At 36.5% G+C, this 22,406-nt stretch overlaps 4 protein-coding genes across 8 annotated transcripts in view; 2 read left to right on the top strand and 2 right to left on the bottom strand.

Moving 5' to 3' along the window:
* The window catches only part of LOC115453177 (V-type proton ATPase 116 kDa subunit a1), a 36,059-nt gene extending 33,172 nt beyond the window's left edge, over nt 1-2,887 (top strand). For all 4 annotated transcript variants that reach the window (XM_030181847.2, XM_030181846.2, XM_030181849.2 and 1 more), the window contains 4 exons: nt 112-225; nt 720-846; nt 1,320-1,452; nt 1,889-2,887. In XM_030181847.2, the coding sequence (XP_030037707.1) occupies nt 112-225; nt 720-846; nt 1,320-1,452; nt 1,889-1,988 (474 nt within the window). In that variant the 3' untranslated portion in view covers nt 1,989-2,887. The remainder of the gene's footprint in view (nt 1-111; nt 226-719; nt 847-1,319; nt 1,453-1,888) is intronic.
* Nucleotides 2,888-3,066: 179 nt separating this feature from the next.
* LOC115453176 (bifunctional arginine demethylase and lysyl-hydroxylase JMJD6-A) lies at nt 3,067-6,460 on the bottom strand. 2 transcript variants are annotated; one of them, XM_030181845.2, is made up of 5 exons: nt 6,328-6,460; nt 4,732-4,923; nt 4,262-4,567; nt 3,814-3,943; nt 3,067-3,551 (listed from the first exon to the last, which is right to left on the bottom strand). In XM_030181845.2, the coding sequence occupies exons 2-5, from the start codon at nt 4,912-4,914 to the stop codon at nt 3,466-3,468; spliced, it is 705 nt and encodes a 234-aa protein (XP_030037705.2). In that variant the 5' UTR covers nt 4,915-4,923; nt 6,328-6,460; the 3' UTR covers nt 3,067-3,465. The 2 variants fall into 2 exon arrangements, with proteins under 2 accessions (XP_030037705.2, XP_030037702.2); XM_030181842.2 differs by lacking the exon at nt 6,328-6,460 and adding an exon at nt 5,034-6,292.
* On the top strand, nt 6,331-9,214 carry LOC115453175 (protoporphyrinogen oxidase). Its single transcript, XM_030181841.2, has 2 exons — nt 6,331-6,417; nt 6,712-9,214. Exon 2 carries the CDS (start codon nt 6,980-6,982, stop codon nt 8,396-8,398), a length of 1,419 nt encoding a protein of 472 aa, XP_030037701.1. The 5' UTR covers nt 6,331-6,417; nt 6,712-6,979; the 3' UTR covers nt 8,399-9,214.
* A 95-nt stretch (nt 9,215-9,309) lies between these two features.
* Nucleotides 9,310-15,063, bottom strand: LOC115453174 (dynactin subunit 4). Its single transcript, XM_030181840.2, has 8 exons — nt 14,864-15,063; nt 13,254-13,524; nt 12,968-13,122; nt 12,533-12,698; nt 12,128-12,311; nt 11,651-11,852; nt 11,261-11,403; nt 9,310-10,993 (listed from the first exon to the last, which is right to left on the bottom strand). The coding sequence occupies exons 1-8, from the start codon at nt 14,990-14,992 to the stop codon at nt 10,786-10,788; spliced, it is 1,458 nt and encodes a 485-aa protein (XP_030037700.1). The 5' UTR covers nt 14,993-15,063; the 3' UTR covers nt 9,310-10,785.
* Between the last annotated feature and the right edge of the window lie 7,343 nt (nt 15,064-22,406).

Raw genomic sequence — 22,406 nt, 5'->3', positions numbered from 1 at the left:
TTGTTTTACACACAACATATAAATATGTTTCTTGCAGACGTGGCAACTGGCCAGCACTTATTTTCAACAGGCAGCAATATGACCTCTCTCACTAATTATTTTGTGTAACAGCGTCAAGGCCATCAGCCTGTAGAGGGCGCCGCTGAGAACGGCACCGCGGGCGGAGCGCCCGTGCCCAGCAGTGGACACCACGACGACGACATCACCGAGGTCTTCATACACCAGGTAATGCACACTATTAAAATACACGACTGTAAACGGGGTGAATAGGGATACACTGGTCAACAGAGGAAACAATGTTTATGTTTTGTCCTGTTAATTTTTACATACATTTACATAAAAATTAACAAATTTAAATACTATAAATCGGCAGGAGTAGGATTACTTAACTATAACTGTTCTTGTTGAATTCGCACTAATATACTAACGTTACTCTCAATTACTTGCTAATCGATGACTAGAAATTTTATCAATAATTAAGTTTTACCCGCGAATTCATCGGAAGCCGTGGCATTTTACTCGGTTTATTTTTTTCTTTCTACATCGATAGAATTCTGTAAGATATTGTAAAATGTATCAAACTGATCTGATTCCACATTTTATTCTAGTCGAAATACACTACCGACCTGTTTGATATCACATTGTCTATAGTTAGTTTATATGCCAGTGTTTAATAAATCGTAGGAAAAGTATCTGACATGACATGTGTTGTGTATCAGGGCATCCACACCATCGAGTACGTGCTGGGCAGTGTGTCGCACACGGCGTCGTACCTGCGTCTGTGGGCGTTGTCGCTTGCGCACGCGCAGCTCGCTGAGGTCGCTTGGAACATGTTGCTGAGGAAAGGTCTGTGTCATTGTCATATTTTGTTGTATTTGTTTTAATATCTATATTTAAATATTGTATAAGGACATAAAAAAAATATGCATCCTTCATAAACATATTAGAGAAAAGCTCAGTTGATGCTAGCAAGGTCTCGAAGCAATATATTGCCCTAGAATTTCCAGACGTATTTACACTATTTCAATAATTCTATACCCATGCGATTCGACACAAGTCGAGCAAAGTTCAAACTTTGCAGAAGTCAACATATTACTTATACGGTAGAAATCGCTTACTTCTGCAAGTTTTCTTGCTAATCTAAACCATGCTTTAGACTCCAGAATCTAATCAGTGTATTGTCTAAAATTACCTGTGCTATTATCTAAAATTCTAAAAGTCCAAATAAATAAATGAATATTGTGTTCACTGAATGCTACCCATCGTATAGAATGCAGAAATAATGCCAATAAATAAACTAACAACAATGTTATGATCAGGTCTGATGTCGACTGACTTCCAAGGCGGTATATTCCTGTACATCGTGTTCGCCGGGTGGGCCGCTATCTCCGTGTCTATCCTGGTACTGATGGAGGGGCTCTCCGCGTTCCTGCACACCCTGCGTCTGCACTGGTACGTACTTCTTGACAGTATTGCTTGAACTGAAGTAGTCAGAGAACAATAAGGCCCAGTTCGGCCTATGCCAATATTTTAGTCGAGTAGGAAGTAATTTTGTAAGTAAACGTGTCCCAAAAGCAAAAATTTTGTCGAGTAGATTAGACAAGTTTAGTTACTAAATTACTTGCAACTCTACTACAAAATAGCACAGTCTGTACTAAATTTTAGGATTAGTGGATGTCAATCGCCCATCACTAGCGAATATCCGGCTACCTTTTTGACTTCAAATTATATACTAGCGCATAATGTCCTTCCGACGTCTTTAGGAATAATTCTTTAAATTTATGTACTTATGTATGAAATTGAAACAACTTTAGCCGTAATCTAAATATGGAACCAGCATAAGCTTTAGTGTATATTTTTATTAAAATTTTACAATTCTTCTCCCCAGGGTGGAGTTCCAGAGCAAGTTCTACGCCGGTGAGGGTTATCTCTTCCAACCGTTCTCGTTTGAAGTGATCCTCGACTCGGCCGGCCAGGGAGAGGAGTAAACTAGCGCTGTCTCGCTCACACGCGCTTCCACACGATATGTTCGTCTCGCTCTAACTATATACAGGCTGATGTTCTAAAGTTTGAAACTTCGTTAGAATTTGGTGTTGCCGTTTTAATAAAGCAGCTTGTTAAGTAGAAAAATGAAGATATAATTAGGATAAATCTTTAATATATCTGTGGAAGTTAATGTATTAGTACCCTTATGTATCGCAGTTAAATTGAAAAGCTTATAAAATTAATGTATTCAAATTATAGGAATAGTGTTAAGTGTATGTGGTATTATAATACCCAAACACGTTCTTGTCGCACAGTGGCGTTAATATATGTATAAGCTTATTAAATGTAATCAATGTCATCTTTAGATGTATAAGACCGCTTACAAGGGTACAAAATACGCGATGTGGTAATTCTTTTTGTATTTTTCTTAGTGGAAATTAATATTTTTTATTTAATCAAATGGTTTTTTTATAATATGTGCGAGCGGTGATGCCTTACGATACCCAGTTTTTTTAGTTGCGTTACAATGTACTTAATTTTTATTTACAGTCATTCCCCTAAATGATTGTGTACATGGCGTTATTTCCCATAGCGATTTCAACTCATTCTAGACTTGCCTTTAGTCGTAAGTCCGCATACTTAAGTCATTCCAATTCGAATATGGAATAAAAAAATGTCACAAAATGTGAGCACCATGTATATGAACCAACTAGACTGCGATGTTCCCATTCCCAGCATGGTTATGTAAATTCCCATTGTGGATATGTGAAATTCCCATTATGTCCCACGCTCTCTGTAATTTTAAAGCGATGTTCGTGTCATTCCAGTAATACAGTACACGCATGTAGCATGTGTGCGTAGACATAGTCATGGTGAATAAAGGTTTCTTCGTAGCATCAAATTGACTTTTATTTATACCCTAGCGGTTAACTTTCTATTTTGGCGTACTAGCTCCTCGCGGCTTGTCAACGTCAAAGTTCCTTGGATTTAACACAATAAGGTAGGTTCCTATGTTACAAAAAATAATACGAAAAATAAATTCTTCTGTCAAATCACCATCATCATAAGGAAACAAACTAGTCATGTTAGTATATTTTATTACACCAATGCCTAATAACAACGAGATAGGTAACGATCAAAATAATCAACAATATTTTTCATCCCATTTAAAAAACCTTAAAACATATTATAATATCACAGAAAAAAAAAATATATATTTGGCACCAACAAAATATACATTTAAAGGTTTTTGGGCCTCATTTTACGTTTTTTTATTGCTTTGTAGAGCAATAAGTTTTTATTAGAAGATACTACTCTTCCATATCTATTGTAAATTGTGAATTGTAATCTAGGCAGTTCCATTTTCTATATATGTTATAATTCTCTTTGCAGTTCCATATATGAAAAGATATCCCCTTTCTATAAAAAATAATACGCTCAGGACAATTATTATTTATTTCCTTACTAAGACGTCATAAGCTAGTCATACTCAGCGCCGATGGTAATGCTGATGTCACCAGGCAGCACGTTGGTTTTGTGATACCAGCGGTTCGTGTCAACTACCACTGAAAAAAGTTACACATAGTTGCAATCAGAATATAGTCAAGCATATTAAAGGTCTATTTATTTATTTAGCCCTTCATATACAAATGACGTAGGCATTCTGTACCAGTCAACCTTAGGGTCGTGCTGAGATAATCATGGTAAGTACAGGAAAGGAAGGTTGAAAACAACAATATGTCTACCGGAGGCTATATAGTTTGGTACAGAACTTATGAGACCAATATTTACGTAATTTTAAAACAAAATTAAGATGAGACTACTCACGTATTTCTCCCGGCGCCACAGTAAATGTGAACCAGGAGCAGTAATACAAGCACTCTGGTGGGGGTGCCAGCTCCCATTGCTTGCGGCCGCGGATCTGCGCCTGCCAGGACATCTGTTTCACGGAATCAACCTGGAAACGGACCATGGCCTGGTAAAGTAGGTATGTAAATTAAATTCGTCTTTATATTTGACTGGTTGTGGACGTGAAAGTATTAATATTATATAACATTTTATGATAATGGATTATTTTGTTTTTACGAACACCAAATACCAACCATCGCTATAGTTCCCGTGTGGATACCTAAATTATGTTTTTGGAATAAGAATTTATAGGAAATGGTCAGCTGTAAGAAAAAAAAAATAGTCGGGTATCGACAAAAGCTTCTTGAACTTTGAAATTTCAACGAATGTGAAAACTTTGGTAATGTGATCCTTAAAATATGCTTACATGCATATGCGCCCCTTGTCCAGGGCCGCCCATAAATATCCAGTCGACCATCTGGCTCTCGGCAGACGTTGGTAAGAAGTACGGTCGTTTATAATACACCCTCAGTTTCCTTGTTTCTTCCTCAAAACAAGTACTCCATCCCACATACCAGGGGTCGCCAGACATATTGGCTCTCTTCTCGTCCATATTAAAAACTTCCGTCAACGAATTAATACCAGATTTATACGCAAAGTAATAACAATCATTTGTTTGCTTGCCCATTTTAGTGTTTTGGTAAAATTCAGCAAAGAATTTGAAGTCAAATTCCTGTAAAAAGTAAAAACAAATTAAATTTCCATCACTTTTAAGGATCAGCGCCGCTGGATGGCTACCGCGTTAAACTATATTCAATAGCACATAAAAAGCAATTTTAGGATTTCTTTTTACTTAAAAATATAACGAGAGTATGATGATAAGAGTAACGCGTTTACCTGTAATGCCTTCCATCCCGCAGTGGCATCTGTAACTATAACAGGTGTGGCGCCATACGCATAGTTGTCTTCAAACTCTTTGCTTGTAATATTTTCAAGGCGCACCACGTCGTTCACCCCCATGCACATCGAGCAATCTTCAGGGGGTCGGAATAGTGGCTTCATAATCGCCGGCACATCCATAGTACAACCCTAAAAAATATTATGCTTACTGGTGTGAAGTTTCCCCCTGGCTTTATGATGTCTGTATAATATTTTCTTGGTATCGATTTTGTATAATCAGTTTTCGGTATAGAACTTACCTTCCTTCCAAAAAATTCCAAATATAACCACTGTGCAAAATTTATAAAAAACAAAACAAAGATTACAACAATAAACTTTTTTATATTTCCCACCGAAACTACACTTTTTCCGGTTTCGACTTCCAAACGAGAAGTGTACGAATTGTTTAGTTGCAAGCTATCGATTTTTTGCAAAATTTTATTTATTTTTAATTCTGCGGTTTTAAGTTTCTTGTCACAAATCTTGGGTCGCGTGGTCTGTGTCATGTCGTCATCAGGAGGTGTCGCCATGGTGTGAAAAGGGTTTGAATGTGCAACAGGGTTTTATAGGGATGACAATAGTGTTTCATGAGCTCACGTTACTTTCTATCGACACAATAAATCAAAGGATTGATTTAAGTCAATTGTCTCATGCCCGTTGACGGCTTCACTTATCTATCAGTTTCTTAGGAGCCCTCACGGGGCTCTTCATTCTAGTCAAATAGATTGAAATATAGCGACAAATATAATTTCTTACCCCGAGGCCCTTGTCCAGAATCATTTGTAAAATGTGGTCTAGGTAAACACTATACAAGCATTAAAATCTACTGTGTCGCTTATGGAGATAATTCTCTTCTTGCTCGAGCAGTGTGTAGCAAGGTGTCTTTTAATTGAAAATCTTAAATGTAAGGTAGGTATTTAGCTTTTTTAAATTTTTTTTAGTAAATAGCCAGCATGAGATCTCCATTCTTTAGTCTCGCTACTCGGGAAAATGCTTGTAATCGATAGCAAGAAGTATCTATTTTCTGAGTTCTTAAATGAGGGTATTGATTTATTTTTTAAAAACGCCTTATGCTATCAACATTATCAGAAACAGAACATTTCGAAATCGATAATTTTCGGAATCAGTGCTATCATCTCTAGCGGTAAACCGAACGAAACTCAGCGAGCCGAGATAAAAAGCGTGCTACGAGTGAAATAAGTATGAAATTGAAACTGATTATCGGCTCGCGACACAACTGTGTCCCCGTTGATTCTCGCGCCTCACTGCGCGGAACGACATTGTATCTTCGTAAATGGATCACGTATACTTTTTATACAAAGCGATACTGTTCCAACTAGTAGAGTTTATATTTATTATGGATCAAGTTTAAGCATGAATGTATGTTTTAGAACTTATAAACATAGCATTTTATCTTTCGGCTTACAAATACCTACTCACGACGAATATTTGTTTGTGATTAGCCGAAAAAATAAAAATAGAATATTAATGAAGTAACCGAACGGGAAATAGATTCAACTGGTTTCAACAATAAATATATTAGTGGTAACTTACATAATGATTACGTTCTGCATTCTACATCATAACGCTCAGGCTGTTTTGCCAAATTAGTACTGATATTTTAGTAATATGTGCAATACATAGGTATGTGTTTATTGAAAATTAAAGTTTACAGTTTTAACATAATGATTCTTATAATTCCTATTCCTTATGAAAGAAAGCCGTGATGTGTGTTTATTTTGTATTTGATTCGTATGAGCAAAATTTATTTAGAGGCATAGTGCAATACATGGTGAAATAAATGTTCAATTATGGTGTTAATTATTGTTATCTTTAGTGAAAATCGATAGATATTTATTTTATTGTTAATTTTTCTTTTATTGTAATTACATCCAAAATTTCTACGATCTTATTGCGCTAATACGATTTTTTTTTCAGTGTTTTATAAGAATATTGTGATCAAGTATCAAAACTCCTTCCAATTGAATGAAGCGACAAGCGTAACGTCAAAAATATTGACGTCAAATATATTAGTCTATGACGTCAAAGTCGACAACACAGAAATGTCAAAACAAAGATCGAGGATCGCCGGAATTTGAATAAAATTTAATTTAATTTTGTACCAAAGAGTGATATTTGTATTCTCTTCGATAAGTTTAGAAATATCGCACGTAATTCATTTTAATAAACGTATAAAAACAATAAAATGGCTGCCATACTCGGAGGAGGACTCGGCGGACTCTCCGCAGGTTATTATTTACTTAAAAACAACGTAACTACTAACAGCAACCTGAAATTATACTTACTAGAAGCAACCAGCTACTGTGGTGGATGGATTAAGTCTATCAAAAATAAAGATTATATTTTTGAACAAGGCCCTCGCACTATTCGGCCGAAGGGCATTATGGGACTCAATACTTTAAATATGATGGAGGATTTAGGCCTAAGTGAACACGTAGCACCTATAAAACCCGACCATCCGGCCGCTAAAAACAGAATGATCTATGTACGCAACAGTTTACATGTCCTACCATCCAGTTTGAAGGGTGTGTTTAAAAAAAATGAGCCATTTTCTAAACCTCTAATTTACGCTTTATTCAATGACATAAAACAGCCTCACAAGGAGTTGAGTGACGATTCGATTTACAATTTCGTTGAAAGGAGGTTTGGCAAAGAAATAGCTGATTATGCAATATCCCCAATGATTTGTGGGATATGTGCTGGCGATGCAAAGGAAATATCAGTAAAATTCCTTCTCAAAACATTGTTTGAATGGGAACAAAATCATGGTGGAGTTGTGAAAGGTTTAATGAAGTCATTGTTCAAGACAAAAAATGATGATAATTTAGAACTCAGTGCTTTAGCAAGGAGGGCTCAGGAGGAGAAATGGAGTGTTTATACAATTAAGGGAGGATTACAAACATTCCCACACACATTACACAATTATCTCAAAGAGAATGATGTTGATGTAAACCTTAATACTAGAGTAGAAGAGATAGAATTTGTGGATTCAGGAACAGTGTCTTTGAAAAAGACTGATGGAGAGGTATTAAATGCCAACCATGTTTATTCTTCTATACCAGCATATTCTTTAGCCAATTTAGTACAAAAACAACACCCAAAACTAGCACAAATCTTGAGAGACATACCATTTGTTACAGTTGGTATTGTTAACTTATATTTTAAGACAGATAAACCACTAATTACTCCTGCATTTGGTTTCTTAGTCCCTCCAATAGAGAACTCTCCTATTTTAGGAGTGGTATTTGACTCCTGTTGCATACCTGATCAAAATGGAACAGTACTAACAGTAATGCTTGGTGGAAGATGGTTTGAGCAGAAGTTTGGAAATAATGTAACTGAGGAGAAATTGCAGAAAATAGCCATAAAAGAAATAAGTGGAATATTGAATATCAAAGAAACTCCAACTGCTTGTAATGTTAATATTTTGAAACAATGTATTCCTCAATATGTAATTGGGCATTACGAAAGAGTTGAGAAGATTAGAAATTATATTTTAAACAACAATTTACCAATTTCTTTAATTGGTTGTAGTTACGATGGTGTGGGCATTAATGATGTTATATATTCGGCTAAGACTCAAGTTGAAGAAGACTGTCCTTAGCTTAAGAATTGTGCTTGATTATATCGTAAATATTTAATGGCAGTGTTAGCTTACAGTGGCAAGAGGTGAAATTTTCCAAAACGGAATCTGATACAACAGTACGAATATGCATGAATGCAGCGCAGCTCAAGTGATTTTAAACTAATTTTTATACTTTTAGTATAATATTTATAGACTGGTCGGCCATTTGTATAAGCTTAGTTGACTGCAGGTGAAGTATAAATGGTATGGGCAAACACTACGCGCCGTTTTACTACATCAATAATATGATTAGAACTAAATTATACAACAATGAAGATAGAATGCAGTTGCTCTACCATTTTTACTGATGCAAGGTAATCAGCATTGTCATCAAGGGCATCGCCAAGGGAGTGTAGGCAAGGGTAGCTAACCCCCCTGAAGATCCAAAAAAAGTTGCCAAATTTAAAGCAATCAAAGTCCTAAGTCTTTGACTTGACTTACTTGATTGATCATTCTCAATGTTGAAACTCGAATGAATATACTGCAATTCCATTCCTAATATTCGATACACTCAATTACATTCTGCTCTGTTATTGTTAAAGTAGGAGAGGGGCAGTGGGGGAGGAACATGTATATGTCTCAACTTCACTTACAATTCAAACTTTTTTCATTCTCCATATTAATTGCCCCCTTCTGGGCCATCGGCTGGCGACGCCCTTGATTGTCATTGACCTCCTTGGATCCACTACTATATTGTAACTATTAATGTAATGTGGTGTCAATGGTTTTTGTTATTGGTGTTTGAGTTTAAGTTATATATTTTAAACAATATATTACATTTTGTGTTTTTTATTTCTTTATTGTCTTATTTTTTTAGGAATACAAATAGTTGAGCTCTCGTTATCCAATCACCTTTAACATCTTATTTAAGGTTAAAAATAAACAACAAATAATGCTGAAAAATAAATTTATTTGACTAAACATCTTTAACTGTAAACATAATACTTGCTGGTTAGCATAATATTCTAAAACGTGCAAAAGTTACGTTTATAAGCGCATGATCAGTATATAGCCTAATCACAAATAATAAATCCTATTAAAATTGCGAAAGTGGAATTCTGAAAGTTTTCTTGGTTGACTAAACCTCACTTTAGGACACAGACAGAAAATATGATTGTGCCTAGACAGTAGACACATCTTTTTATTTATATCATTCTGTAATGGAAGCAAGCCTAATATACATAAGAATAAATAAGCGAAATATTTTTACATAATTCTTAATTATCATTTAACTTAAAAATATTAATAAGAAATTTCACTTAATACTAAATTAATAAACTAATAATAAATAGTTAAACGATAGACTCGTTAAGGAAATTTCTTTTTTAATTTCATTTGACATAGTAAAGTTATTTAGTACTTATTCTTCATTAAAAAGCATTGGTCCTAATCCATAATATTTTTAATAGCTGCATAAAGTAATTAAGTTGAATGCAATAATGTAGCTGTACCTGGTTACTTAGGAGTTCATAACCCCACTAGCATTATTATATCATAAATGAGACAATTATGAAAACTCAGGTTCATAAACCAATGCCTCTTAACCTTCCTAACCATTGAAACCAGTGCGCTGTATCCTAGACACTCTTTTATTCTGTTTATATATTTTTATATAACTGAAGGTCGGAACTTGCATATTTCTCTCCTGATAAATACTTGCCAATAACAGTAGCAATATGAGAACTTTGTTTTTTTATTGCCACCAAAGGTAAATTAGCCAACGGCTCACCTGATGGATGTCGCCAATAGCACGGGCACAGTTGAGCCACTGCCTAGTACAAAAAATATTAAGTTTTTCTATACTGCATAGCACTGCCCTCCTCTCTCTGAGTTGTTATAATCTCATAACAGTTCCGGGAGTTCATCGACGCACTTTCGGGAATAAAAAAAAGGTGTTGCTTACCAACAAAATTTAATATCCACTAACCTAATGTTATTGAATATATTTTTCAGTCGAAAAGCAACTTTAATATTATTTATAAAGTATTGAATGTACATTTGCGATGATTATAATCATGTATGATAATTTGAGTGCTGGCTGATTCGTTGGTTAATATTTTGAAGCATGTAGTTACAGTAAATTAGTTCTCTATATAAGAAGATAGAGAGCTATTCATGTTTTTTTATTAATATCAACAGTCACATATAATTCGAGCCTTATTCTAAAAGTCTTGTGTTGAAGGTCTAAACTTCAAAGGACTTCTTGACATGCTTACAAATGACTTATTTTGATTGATTTATCCTTGGGATTCTATCGAAGATTTTTATTGACATTGGCAGATAGAAAAGTTGCCTTTAACAATTGATGTAACTTTACCCCAAATTGGGGTAATTTCAGTGCATTTACCCCAAACGAAGTTAGGTGTTTATATGACGTGTCCGAGGTCGAGCAGCACGGTGGTGTAGAGCGTGTGGTTCCGCTGGTGGGGCTGGTTGCCGGCGGGCGGCACGGTGTTGCGGTAGGAGTACTGCAGCGCCAGCGCGGCGCGGGCCGGGGCTCCGCTGGCGGCCGACGCCTCCGTTTCCACCTCCAGCCGTAGCGCTAGCTTGTTCGACTTGCGCCATACGATTACGCTGTAGCGGAAGGTAGGATTAAGGAATCTATACTGCTACTGAAAGAGCACTCAATCATGCCATAACAACAATTATTCAAAATATAGTAGCAACCAAAGGGACAGTATAATCACAAGTCTTTGTGCCTTGTTAAATATTACAAATGTTTCTGGTACCTCGACTCATAAGGGTTAATGGGTGTTTTCATACTTGATTTAACTATTACCTACTAAAACTAGTTAGTGTTATTCATATCAGTGAAAACTTGGACATAAACAATACACTTACTCGTCGGCGTCATGTCTTGCGTCATCGTCATACTCAGCCGCATCGTCTCGTTGCGCGAGTGTGAAGTCGCGCGTCACTTCCCGCACGCGGCACAGCGCGGAGTACGACGCCGGCCGGCAGATGGCGCGCCACGAGTACGAATCCTGCCCCAAATAATATAATCCTCCAAATAATTATTTTTACTATCGAGAAGTCTTATAAAACGATACAACTCAGCGGTGCAGACGGTACCCCCTACTCCTTCGCTAGCGAAGTCTATGGCTTTTGCCCTTAATTGTAGATATATTTACTTTTCTATATGCCAAAGAAAGTCCTATGAAAACCGGTTCAGCTGTTGTGGAGAACAGCCTCGACAAATGAATAAACATAAATACATGTGTATTTTAATACCTTCTCCAAATTCAAGCTCTTCTCTAATGATTTTTCGATGCTCTTCTGCTCTTCCTCCTCGACTATGGGCACGTCCTCCGGTTGCAGAAGCTTGATGGTCATCTCGTGGCCAGTTGGGTTCGTCAGCTTCACCAGCAGCGCCGCCTTCTCGCCGGGCTTCATCGACTCGTGTGAGATTATCTTCACCTCTGGCACGTGGTAACTGTGATACAGAAGTTTTTTTTATCGTGGCACAATAACCTGGATATACTAGACTTTGTAGTAATTCTACAAATTCGGTCTTGTCTAATATGATATACTGTCTGTAGTTTTTTTATACGGACATGACTAAGTGGCTCCACTGCACCTGGTGGTAACTATGGTGGGGACTAGGTAGCATCAGATGACGAGAAATGATTATCCCTCGCTAGTCGACACAACACAATATGTTTTTAGAAGTCAGGATGCCTGCTTCAGTTGCACCTAGTTGGTACTCACTAGGCCAGCAGTTCGATCTTAAACTTGATGGAGCCGGGGTTGTACTCTGGCTTGGTGAGGTTGTGGTCGCAGGCCCGGCAGCGCTGGCTGCGCTTGACGCTGAGCAGCTTGGCGAGCGGGTGCAGGCGCGACACCTCCGCCGGCTGCCACTCCGGCGACGCCAGCCGCTGCGCCATGCTCGTTACTGACGGAATATCACGCTTCAAATAACTAGTTGGTTAGTAAGCTGCAAACCTGAGCCTCAAGGGTATAGGAGTTTTACTTAATATCCTACAGAAATGTTAGCGAAAGCTGTTAAAATCATTGAAGATTTTTATATATGTGATCATAGCAGATTGTCAAGGACCAATGGAGCTTTTTCACATTTTAACATATTAAATTTTATGCAAATTTTTAAGTACTTACTCTGTTTCAAATTAACCTCCTTGGTGTATACATCCTCAGGGAGCTCCTCCACCTCCTCGCTGGCCTGGCTGGCGACGAAGTTGGCGATAGCAGACGACGAGCCACCATCAGTCGAAGGCAGACCTGCTATGTTGCGAGCCATGGCGCCAGTCAGACCTGTTTTATCCTATATGAAAAATTCAAAACTATCAAACAATTTAGTATTTTTTTTTATTTAAAATTCATTTTCATCATAAGTAAATGTTATAAAATTTTATGTGCAGTATAATAAGAAATTCTTCAGAAACAGAAGAGGCTTTGTGAGATATTATCATTAAAACATTGTTGGTCCTCACTATAATACAAAAGTCTGTGCTGCATGCATATATACGAGTATACTAACATACTAGGATTTTAATTTATGGGTTTACCAATGTCTAAATTGTGCTAACTTACAGTGAGAGTGATATATTTTCCTCTAATCGCAAACTTCTTTCTCTCCCTCTCTAGTTTTTCTTGCTTCTCCTGTAACGCTATAGCCTTATAGTATTCCAGGAGTTGGTTCATGCGTGTTGTGAATGGGTTTGTCCTTTCCGGCCAACCTCCAGATGCTGATATACAATACAAGCAGGTTAAGTAAACCATAGCAGTGACTCACTGTCCTTACACATCCACAATTCTAAAGAAATTTTCAATCTACTGTTACACCTGTGAATTTAAACTGTATGTATAAAATACATACCAACAGGCTGATCAGGAATGCCGACGTCCCTCGACGTCCAGCGGCAATTAAAGCATGACAGATAATACATCTTCTTTGCCTGCTTATTTTCAACTTTAGCATCTCCACTGGCCTCCGTAGAGGCCTGTCGGGGCTGAACTAATGTCGCCCTTATAGACAGAGTGTGGAAACAACTGGGACAGTCAAAGCAGCTAGTGCAACGATTTTTTTTCAGCCTGGCTTCGGAAGATGGCATGTTTTCCAGACAGTTTGCACAGTAATGTGAGTCCACCTAGGACATTAATACAGTAAACTTTATTATAATGGAATGTGTAATATAAAATTGTCTATTATTTGAACAAGTGCACTGCCTTGGTGGCATAGTTGTGCAGCATGCGCGGTACGGCATCGCTCTGTCGTCCTGGGTTCGAATCCCGTGTCGGGCAAAGTGATATTTGGGTTATCTGCTCAGTATCAGCCTGGAGTCTGGAATCTGAAACCGATATGGCGATAGGCTCGCCCCCTTTCTCATCATGGGACGGAACACACTTGGCAAAAAGTATGTGCCCTGGTTGCGCCTTTGCATACCCCTTTGAGGATAAATGCGTGGTGTTGTGTATGTGTGTATGTGTGTATGTGTTGTATTTGAACAATGAATGGCACATATACTCTGTATATAAAGTACTCTATGTTTTGTATATATTGAAACAGACATCATAATCATCAGTAGGTTTATGACATGTTTGCTTACCATGTGGGCTTTCTATTGGTATTGCGAGCATCTAAACAGATTATTTTACTGTGCATTCATCCAATGACGTGATAGGGAGCAAGCCTATTGACATATTAGGGCACAAATTTCAGACTCTGGGCTGATACTTAGTAGAGAAACCCAATATTATGTTGCTCAACCTGAGATTTGAACGTATGACTTCAGTATTACAATTGTACTGTAATACAACTATGCCATTAAGATCTAGTAAGTAACGGTTATGTATCTAACAAAATATTTTTTTAAAGTCTATTACACTATATTAATATTTAGTTCTCTATTTCCGGGTTAATGGTATCTTTTGTTTATTTAAACATGTTGGAACTAATACTCTGATATCTGACATGTTACCACTATTCGGAAGATACATTAAATCTTTCAGTGCTCTAGGCTGCTTCTCATCCCAAGAATAAAACTCGTTTTACCACAATATTTCATAGAAATTGACATCTTACACTAGTAGTATTTATTTTTACTAAATATAATTAGGAATTTATTCTCATTGTATACAATTACATTAGAAGAGTCAAATTAAATTCCAGTACATATAAGATTCAGTCTAATAAACCCAATAATGCACATAACCATATTGTAATTTAATTTCAAATATCTAACAATAAGCACATAATCGTTACAAAATACGGTCGAGATTCATTTCAATACAATAACGATAGGTGTGTCGAAAACACTAAACAAAACGATGGTTTTAAACCTTTTCAAATTGTAATTATATTGCAATATTTTTATATCATACATATTTCAAACAAGATTAACAACACTACATTATATTTTATTGCGAGAATAAGGCGTTATATTTCTGTATTTATATAATAAATTCAATAAAAACTAGGTTACCCACCTCATGACAGATGCAAAAACCGCATCGGATTTTTAAGCAATGCCGGCAGAAATACAAGCTTGTTATAGGTTTTAATTGCCCACAAGAACATATATATTTAACATAATCTGGTTGAGTTAAATATGCCATTGTATTTTATTACTTTATGTCGATATTTTACGAAAATATCCTACACAAACACTTTTGAGTTTGACACTGACAAATATGACAAATTGACAATCAAACTGATGATTTCACTCTACGTTCCCTTTTATGTAGAAAATAGTAATGATGAATATTCTTAGTGCATCGTCTACAAATAACATCTTTGTGAAATCATTTTTAAAATCATACTATCTACTGCTAATGCGATGCCTGCCATGTCTTTACTTACTAGATAAAGTGAGAAATTGAAATTTATTACTAGCAAAATAATTCCATTGGACAAAAGAATAAAATACATAATCTAACTTTATTATTTTATTTTTATGGGTACTTTTAACATCTTCCAGTACACCCTCAAGATTATATTAAATTAGCGCGTTCAAACAAAAATACTCTTTATCTTTATATATAACTAGCTTTTGCTCGCGGCTCCGCCCACGTTATAAAGTTTTTCAGGCTAAAGTTTTTCGTTATAAAAATAGTAGTTTTCCGGGAGCCTATGTTCTTCCCAGGGTCTCAAACTGTCTCCATACCAAATTTCATCTTAATACGTTAGGTAGTTTTTGAGTTTAACACGTTAAGGCAGACAGATGCAGCGGGGGACTTTGTTATATTATTTAGAACTTTTTAAGTGAAACAATCCCGTCATACATCATTGTTGCATAACTTTAACCGTTTACGCAGCGCAGGCAACGGAAGCTCTCAAAACTCATAATTTTCCCCGATTTTGCAACATGTTTCATTACTGCTCCGCTCCTATTGGTCATAGCATGATGATATATAGCCTATAGCACTCCACGAATAAAGGGCTATCCAACGCAAAAAAAATTTTTTCAGATAGAACCGGTAGTTCCTGAGATTAGCCATTACTGCCCCGCTCCTATTGGGTATAGCGTGATGATATATAGCCTATAGCACTCCACGAACAAAGGGCTATCCAACGCAAAAAGAATTTTTCAGTTTGGACCGGTAGTTCCTGAGATTAGCCATTACTGCCCCGCTCCTATTGGGTATAGCGTGATGATATATAGCCTATAGCACTCCACGAACAAAGGGCTATCCAACGCAAAAATAATTTTTCAGTTTGGACCGGTAGTTCCTGAGATTAGCCATTACTGCCCCGCTCCTATTGGGTATAGCGTGATGATATATAGCCTATAGCACTCCACGAACAAAGGGCTATCCAACGCAAAAAGAATTTTTCAGTTTGGACCGGTAGTTCCTGAGATTAGCGCGTTCAAACAAACAAACAAACAAACAAACAAACAAACAAACAAACTCTTCAGCTTTATATAATAGTATAGATATAGATTACTTATGATAGTATAAATATGTACAATAGAACTTTGCAAAATATGGAGATTAGTTTCCGATGTAGGAATAACATGCCAGACAACTTTCTACTATTTTAGTTTCTATCAGTTATCACCCATCATCCAGGCAATTGAATAAATCAATGCAAAGGTCTTAAATAAACATCAATAGTTCTGCATCATCATAAACCCCTGTTGAGCTTCCATTGAGCGCGCCCACGCAGGAAACGGATGTTACGTATTCATTCTAAATGAGCACCTTAGACTTATTTGACGTTAACTCTACTAAAACAAAAGAAGGAGGCTAGTCACCAATACATTGACACTTACGTAGTATATTACTAACTCTATGCATTGAACGACAATGATTTATATCACCAAGAGTACCGAAACAGATTTTTAAACATGAAGAAAGACTCATTAGCGTTGAATTATTTATATTTGCATTGCAAGAACTCTATTGATGTTCACCGCACGCGCCCACTCCATCAGCTGAAAAATATTGATTAAAATTTTGTTAACAGAGCACGTTTGTGATAACCTACATGTGTCAAGTGGTTTCAGAATGAAATTAACGTGTTGATTCTTCACACGCCATGGCGTGGTCAGAATGCTAACCGACAACCCAGGGATGGATCTAGGACGACAGCGATTCAATTAATAAATTAGATTTAATCGGTCTTGATAAACGACATATCGTCACTTAAGTGTGACCAGGCGCCTCTATCTCGGATAAATTACATCTATGTACATAGCAACAATTTTATACGCAATGTGAAAATTTAAAACGAGGCAAGCCAAAAGAATTACATTCCTACTTTTTAATGGGAAAACAATGGATATTTTTACAGGTTTCAGAGTACCTTATATATTTTGTCCTAACTGATCAATTATTTAGCGATCACTGTTCATATGCCTAAAATCCGCTATAATGATTCAATCCCTCGAGTTATTCTCTCGAATCACCTGGTATCTCAACAGCTAGTGGAGATCTAAAAAATGGAACGTATTATCCATAATAACCGAACATGCTGTAATAATTATAATTATTAATAAATCGGTATGGATACAATATACTAAACTAACAATACCGACTGACATATTGACCTATTACATTGAATCTACTACTCTAAGGAAACACCAGGATCTGGGTTTGCCCTTCGGCCACCAGGGCCGGCTCTGACACCATCTTTAGGTCTAAAGGTATGCCAGCAGGAACTGCGCGTCCACCTCAAGCTCTGCTTTCTAATGGCGTAACATTTGTATTGCGAAACATCGATGGGATTGATTATGTCACCATATTAATTACAAACGACAATGTTGACGTGGATTATGTACGTATGTTTAGAACCGACCGGTTATCAGGCCGCATTAATTTTTATAATTTATTTGCATTTTAATGTGTCCGCCATGTTGGAAATTGGATTGCCGCGATATCCGATTTTTGCGATGTGGAATCTCATTGGAAGTGCTGTGCATTCTAGGTATAACTTCAACTGTAGAGATGTTGTTTCTTTTGTTTATCGCTATATTTATGCCGGCGTGCATTGCTTGTTTACAATTATTTTGAGACAGTGGTACCGCTTCGGTCCATTTGATTCCAGTGATTCTATGACAGCAAAAATATACAATGTCATGTTACTATGCCAATAAATTTGTATACAATTAATATTTAGTTAAAATATAAAAACTTATCTGCGACTGTCTCATTGGCGCGGTTGTATTGCGTGCAGTGTACCACACCGCTCTGAGGTCCTAGAATCGAATCCCCGGTCGGCCAAAGTAATATTTGACTTTAGTATAACCATAATTGTATTCAGTATAGACTAGAATCTGTACCCGATATAGCGATAGGCTCACCCCCTATCACATCATGGGACGGAACACATGGCGAAAAGTGGGTGCTCTGGTTACAGTTTTGCCTACCCTTTCGGGGATAAAGGCATGATATTGTGTGTATTGGCGTTAATACCTATAGAATATGTAGGTTATTTTATGAACAAAAGATTTACTATTATAATTGATCTGGAAGTAATGACTGCTGTAGTTGTACTTATACTGGCTACAAGGTCTATTGAGTCAACCCCTCCATCCCACACACCTACACAAACACTGTCCGACCTGAGAATCGAATCCTAGATGTCATGATTCGCAGCCCACTGCCACAAGAATCAGAACGTAGTTTTTCCGCTATACATGAAGTATGGAATTAAAGAATTTCTACTTTTCTTAAATGTATAGATTTATGCAAAGTGTGATAGTGGTTAGGTATGGAAGAGGTGAATTATAGAAAAAAGTCAAATGTCACGGCAACATAACAATATATCAGATAGCGAAATTAAAATATTATGTAATGAAACAACCAAAATCATTTAGAGATTGAATAAGACTGTAGAAGAGTCGCGCCGACGTCGGCATAAAACCTACCAGAATAATATTTTTACAAACAATCTAGGCTAAATTTTGATTTAATTTTGAGTCCGAATCAGAAATCGACCAGTATGTTCTGTTTCCCGCGGTTCTTTCATAAGTTCTTCGTATAGCGATTTTATTAATGACTGTATTAACTGGTTATTAGAGAACGCATGATATAAATTAGTGGTTTTAGGTGCCATAACATTTTACATACTTCTTGTAACTGCCTTTGTGGCGTAGTTGTATTACGATACGACTGCAGTGCTGAGATCTCCGATTCGATCCCTGGCTCGGGCAAAGTGATATTGGGTTTTTTGATTGAGTATCAACTCGGGGTCTGGAATTTCATCGATATGATTTTAGACTCGTCCTTGTTACATCGTGAAAAGAAATACACACGGCGGAATGTGGCTGCATCAGTTGCGCCTCTGCTTATCCTTTCGGAGATAAAAGGTGTGTGTGTGTGCTTGTAACTAATCTTGGATTAGGAAGAGTTCTAGAAATTCATTCCTTCGAGGATTCCGGTGGAAAATCTCCTCGAACCTACAGCTATTAAAATTATTTTGTATATAGAACTGCGTGAACAACACTATACTAAAAATTCTTTGAGTCCATTATCGTTCTTGAGCGGTATCATACGAGCGACATACTCGTCTAACTATTAAGTTAAACAAAACACGCAAAAGGTACGAGAAGACACGATATCTATTAATCCCACACTTACCGGAACCGATGCAGTTTCACGCAAACATTTGAACTCGGCATATTCTTTGTTAAGGCGATGTCTATAAACTCGGCAACCTTCGTGTAGACGTGGCTAAACCTGTATATAAAATGAAGGAGGATGTATGCCTGTCGGTATGTAGGTATACTTATCCCGTGTGACAACTATGTTCAAAATCAAGATATCTGAGACCTGATTGTCAGAGTTTAACAATAGTTAATATTGGTCTAACCGCGCTCGTACTAGTACAATGGTGGAAAGACTAGGTTAATCTAAGGCGCCGCACAGACGTCTACTTGACGCCAAGAAATACTACAATAATATGAGCTACGGAAAATACAGTAACTATCAGTTCTCAGCACAAAACTTGACATCGTCTGCGCGTCGCCTCACTTCCAAGCATTGCCACAGTTGCGCACGACAAGTAAACGTTCCGAATTTCTCTTACATAACTAAAATAAACATATATTTAATGGAATCATGTCAATGGCCGGCATTTTTCGTCACAACGCATATTTTGTTTTAATAGTCAGTTGATTGATTCTGAATCTTAGTTACAGGAGAATCAAGTCCCTATTTATATGATAATGTAACAGACATTTTAACTATACTGTTTGTCTGGTAGATATAAATAAATACTATTAGTGAAAGAAGAGTGCCTCGTTGGCGCAACTGTATTGCGAGCGCGAGACGACGCTCCTCTCAGGTCTCACGTTCGAATTCCGGGTTAGGTTAAGTTTTACTGAGGTTTTTTGCTCAATATCAGCTCGGCGTCCGAAATTTGTACGCGATATGGCGAATGGTCGCCCCTATCACATCATGGGACGGAACAAACATGACAAAAAGTGGGTGCCCCTGGTTGCAAACCATTTTGGTAATAAGGGCTAGATGTGCATTTGTTTTTTTTTCTCCAAATATAACATTACCGCTATTTAAGTCGGTATTAAATCAATCAGTTCAGAGATTTTTATTTATCATTCTTTAATGTTATGTATTTTATTTACACGAACAAAGTCGTAGATAACTACTGTATTAATAATCTCCCTTCTAAAGTACTCATAAACGTTTCATTAACTAAGATACGTTTAATGTTCCAAAGCCCTCGTATTTTATTCAAAGTTATTTGCGGAGAAGTTGAAGTTAATTAAGATTGCCTGTTGAATATCGAAGATTTAATTTGTTTAATGTTAGATTGTATAAACCGCTTCAACGAGTATTGTTTTTTGTATTTCTTGATGCTTAGTCGCTGGGTTCAATTCCCAGCCTTGGAAAAGTTGTAGATTGATATACTTAACAGTTTTATTTTACTTAAACGAAAAAACTAAATTTCTATGTGTTTTAAATGTCAGTATAAGTTAGATCGGACTGCCTCAGTGGCGTAGTTGTAATTGTACACGGTACAAGTACTACTACTACGCTGAGGTCCTGGGTTCAAATCCTGGGTCGGGCCAAAATTATTGTGACGGGGGTTTTCTATCTTAAACGATTACTCAGTCACAACGCGGAGTCAGATTGACGGTGTGATACCCGCGTGCCTCGGAAAGCATGTAAAGCCGTTGGTTCTGCACCCGATCTTTCTCCGATCATATCGGATCGCCGTCTCACCGGACTATGAGAGTGAAGGAACTGAGAGTGTACCTTGTGTATTGCGCAAAGACTTGTGCACTAGAATATCTCCTGCGCACCTGGTTGATCTCCGTTGATATTGGCCGCCGTGGTCGAAAATTCGGCTAGGAAGACTCATAGATTCGTATGTTAGATCTTAGTATAAATGCGTTTTCACATCTACCAGTAGACATGTTGGCGCGCAAACTAGTCTTACTTTCCGGTTATCAATGTATAGCCTCATTAATGTCTCATTATAAATAGTGGGTTTTTAAAAATAAAAATGCAAATATTACATTCATTTGCCAACAGGTTATCTGATTGATATTATCTAAATATTAATACGTGAAGAAAAATGTTTGTATCTATTTTTAAGTACATTACACGAATGGAGAAGTGTGAGATCCGACATGATTAAATATGGAGAAGGAGTGCAGGAAAATGAAATTTAGGGAGTATTATAAATATATAAATTACAAATATATAATATATAAATTCGGCGACATTTTGATATCAGGATAAATATAATAGTAATTATGTACTACAAAATATACTAACAGTAGAGTAACGAATACTTAGTACTAACTTTAAGACTTAAGTATCTTAGGTTTTGAAATTAAATGGTGTTATCTGTATTTCAGATCTAAAGTATTTGCTTTGGATCATCGGTACATAATATTTAATAAAATAAAAAATATATATATTTCGTGGCGTAAATCGAACATGTGACCGTTTCACATTCAGACCATTAATCACTTTTTTTTTTATTCATAACCCGGGATTATAACTTCGGACTATAACATAGCGTACTGAGGTTCACAATACGTACATTTAGGCGTTTGAATAATATATTTATTATACGTCGGGAGAAAACTAAAATAATTAAAACCGCAATAAAATCCGAAAAATAATTTAATTTTAATATTATATTTTCTAAAAACTGATAAGTAAGTATGTATAGTAAATTTTGAGGCGGCCTAAAACTTCCGTCTACTCGTATAAAATGGTGGTAAGTGGAAACTAGTTGGCCAACGTCCAATAAATTAAAAACACATTCGATGGTGACCCGCACAGCTTCCTCCAAGCTGTACGGAATACATAATTAAATGTGTTTATTAATTAAATAACGCTACATTTTAGATAGTATAAAACAACGTAGTTTTTGGGATAAGATCGACTTTATTCTAAGACCATAAAAAAGTAGCCAAGATAAACAACTAGACACACGTTATTACATTTAATTTACTTTTAAAAATATATTACAAGTGACCATAATTGTTATATGTATTTACTCTACTAAAAAAATATATTTTGTAAGATTTGGGTTTACAAACCTGAACCA

The sequence above is a fragment of the Manduca sexta genome, chromosome 20 (genome assembly GCF_014839805.1).
Source record: "Manduca sexta isolate Smith_Timp_Sample1 chromosome 20, JHU_Msex_v1.0, whole genome shotgun sequence".
Lineage (NCBI taxonomy): Eukaryota > Metazoa > Arthropoda > Insecta > Lepidoptera > Sphingidae > Manduca > Manduca sexta.
This window is presented reverse-complemented; position numbering and strand designations above follow the sequence as displayed.

Bases quoted from the DNA above. Each gene is read 5' to 3' on its own strand.
- LOC115453176 (XM_030181842.2), bottom strand. From the start codon at position 5,303: ATGGCGACACCTCCTGATGACGACATGACACAGACCACGCGACCCAAG. The intron at 3,944-4,261 runs GTAAGCATATTT...GTCCGTTTCCAG, and splicing joins GACAAGGGGCGCATATGCAT to GTTGATTCCGTGAAACAGAT. The intron at 3,552-3,813 runs GTGAGTAGTCTC...AACTTTTTTCAG, and splicing joins TGTGGCGCCGGGAGAAATAC to TGGTAGTTGACACGAACCGC.
- LOC115453175 (XM_030181841.2), top strand. From the start codon at position 6,980: ATGGCTGCCATACTCGGAGGAGGACTCGGCGGACTCTCCGCAGGTTAT.
- LOC115453174 (XM_030181840.2), bottom strand. From the start codon at position 14,992: ATGGCATATTTAACTCAACCAGATTATGTTAAATATATATGTTCTTGT. The intron at 11,853-12,127 runs GTGAGTACCAAC...TCTGTATCACAG, and splicing joins AAGATCGAACTGCTGGCCTA to TTACCACGTGCCAGAGGTGA. The intron at 11,404-11,650 runs GTATTAAAATAC...TATTTGGGGCAG, and splicing joins AGAGCTTGAATTTGGAGAAG to GATTCGTACTCGTGGCGCGC.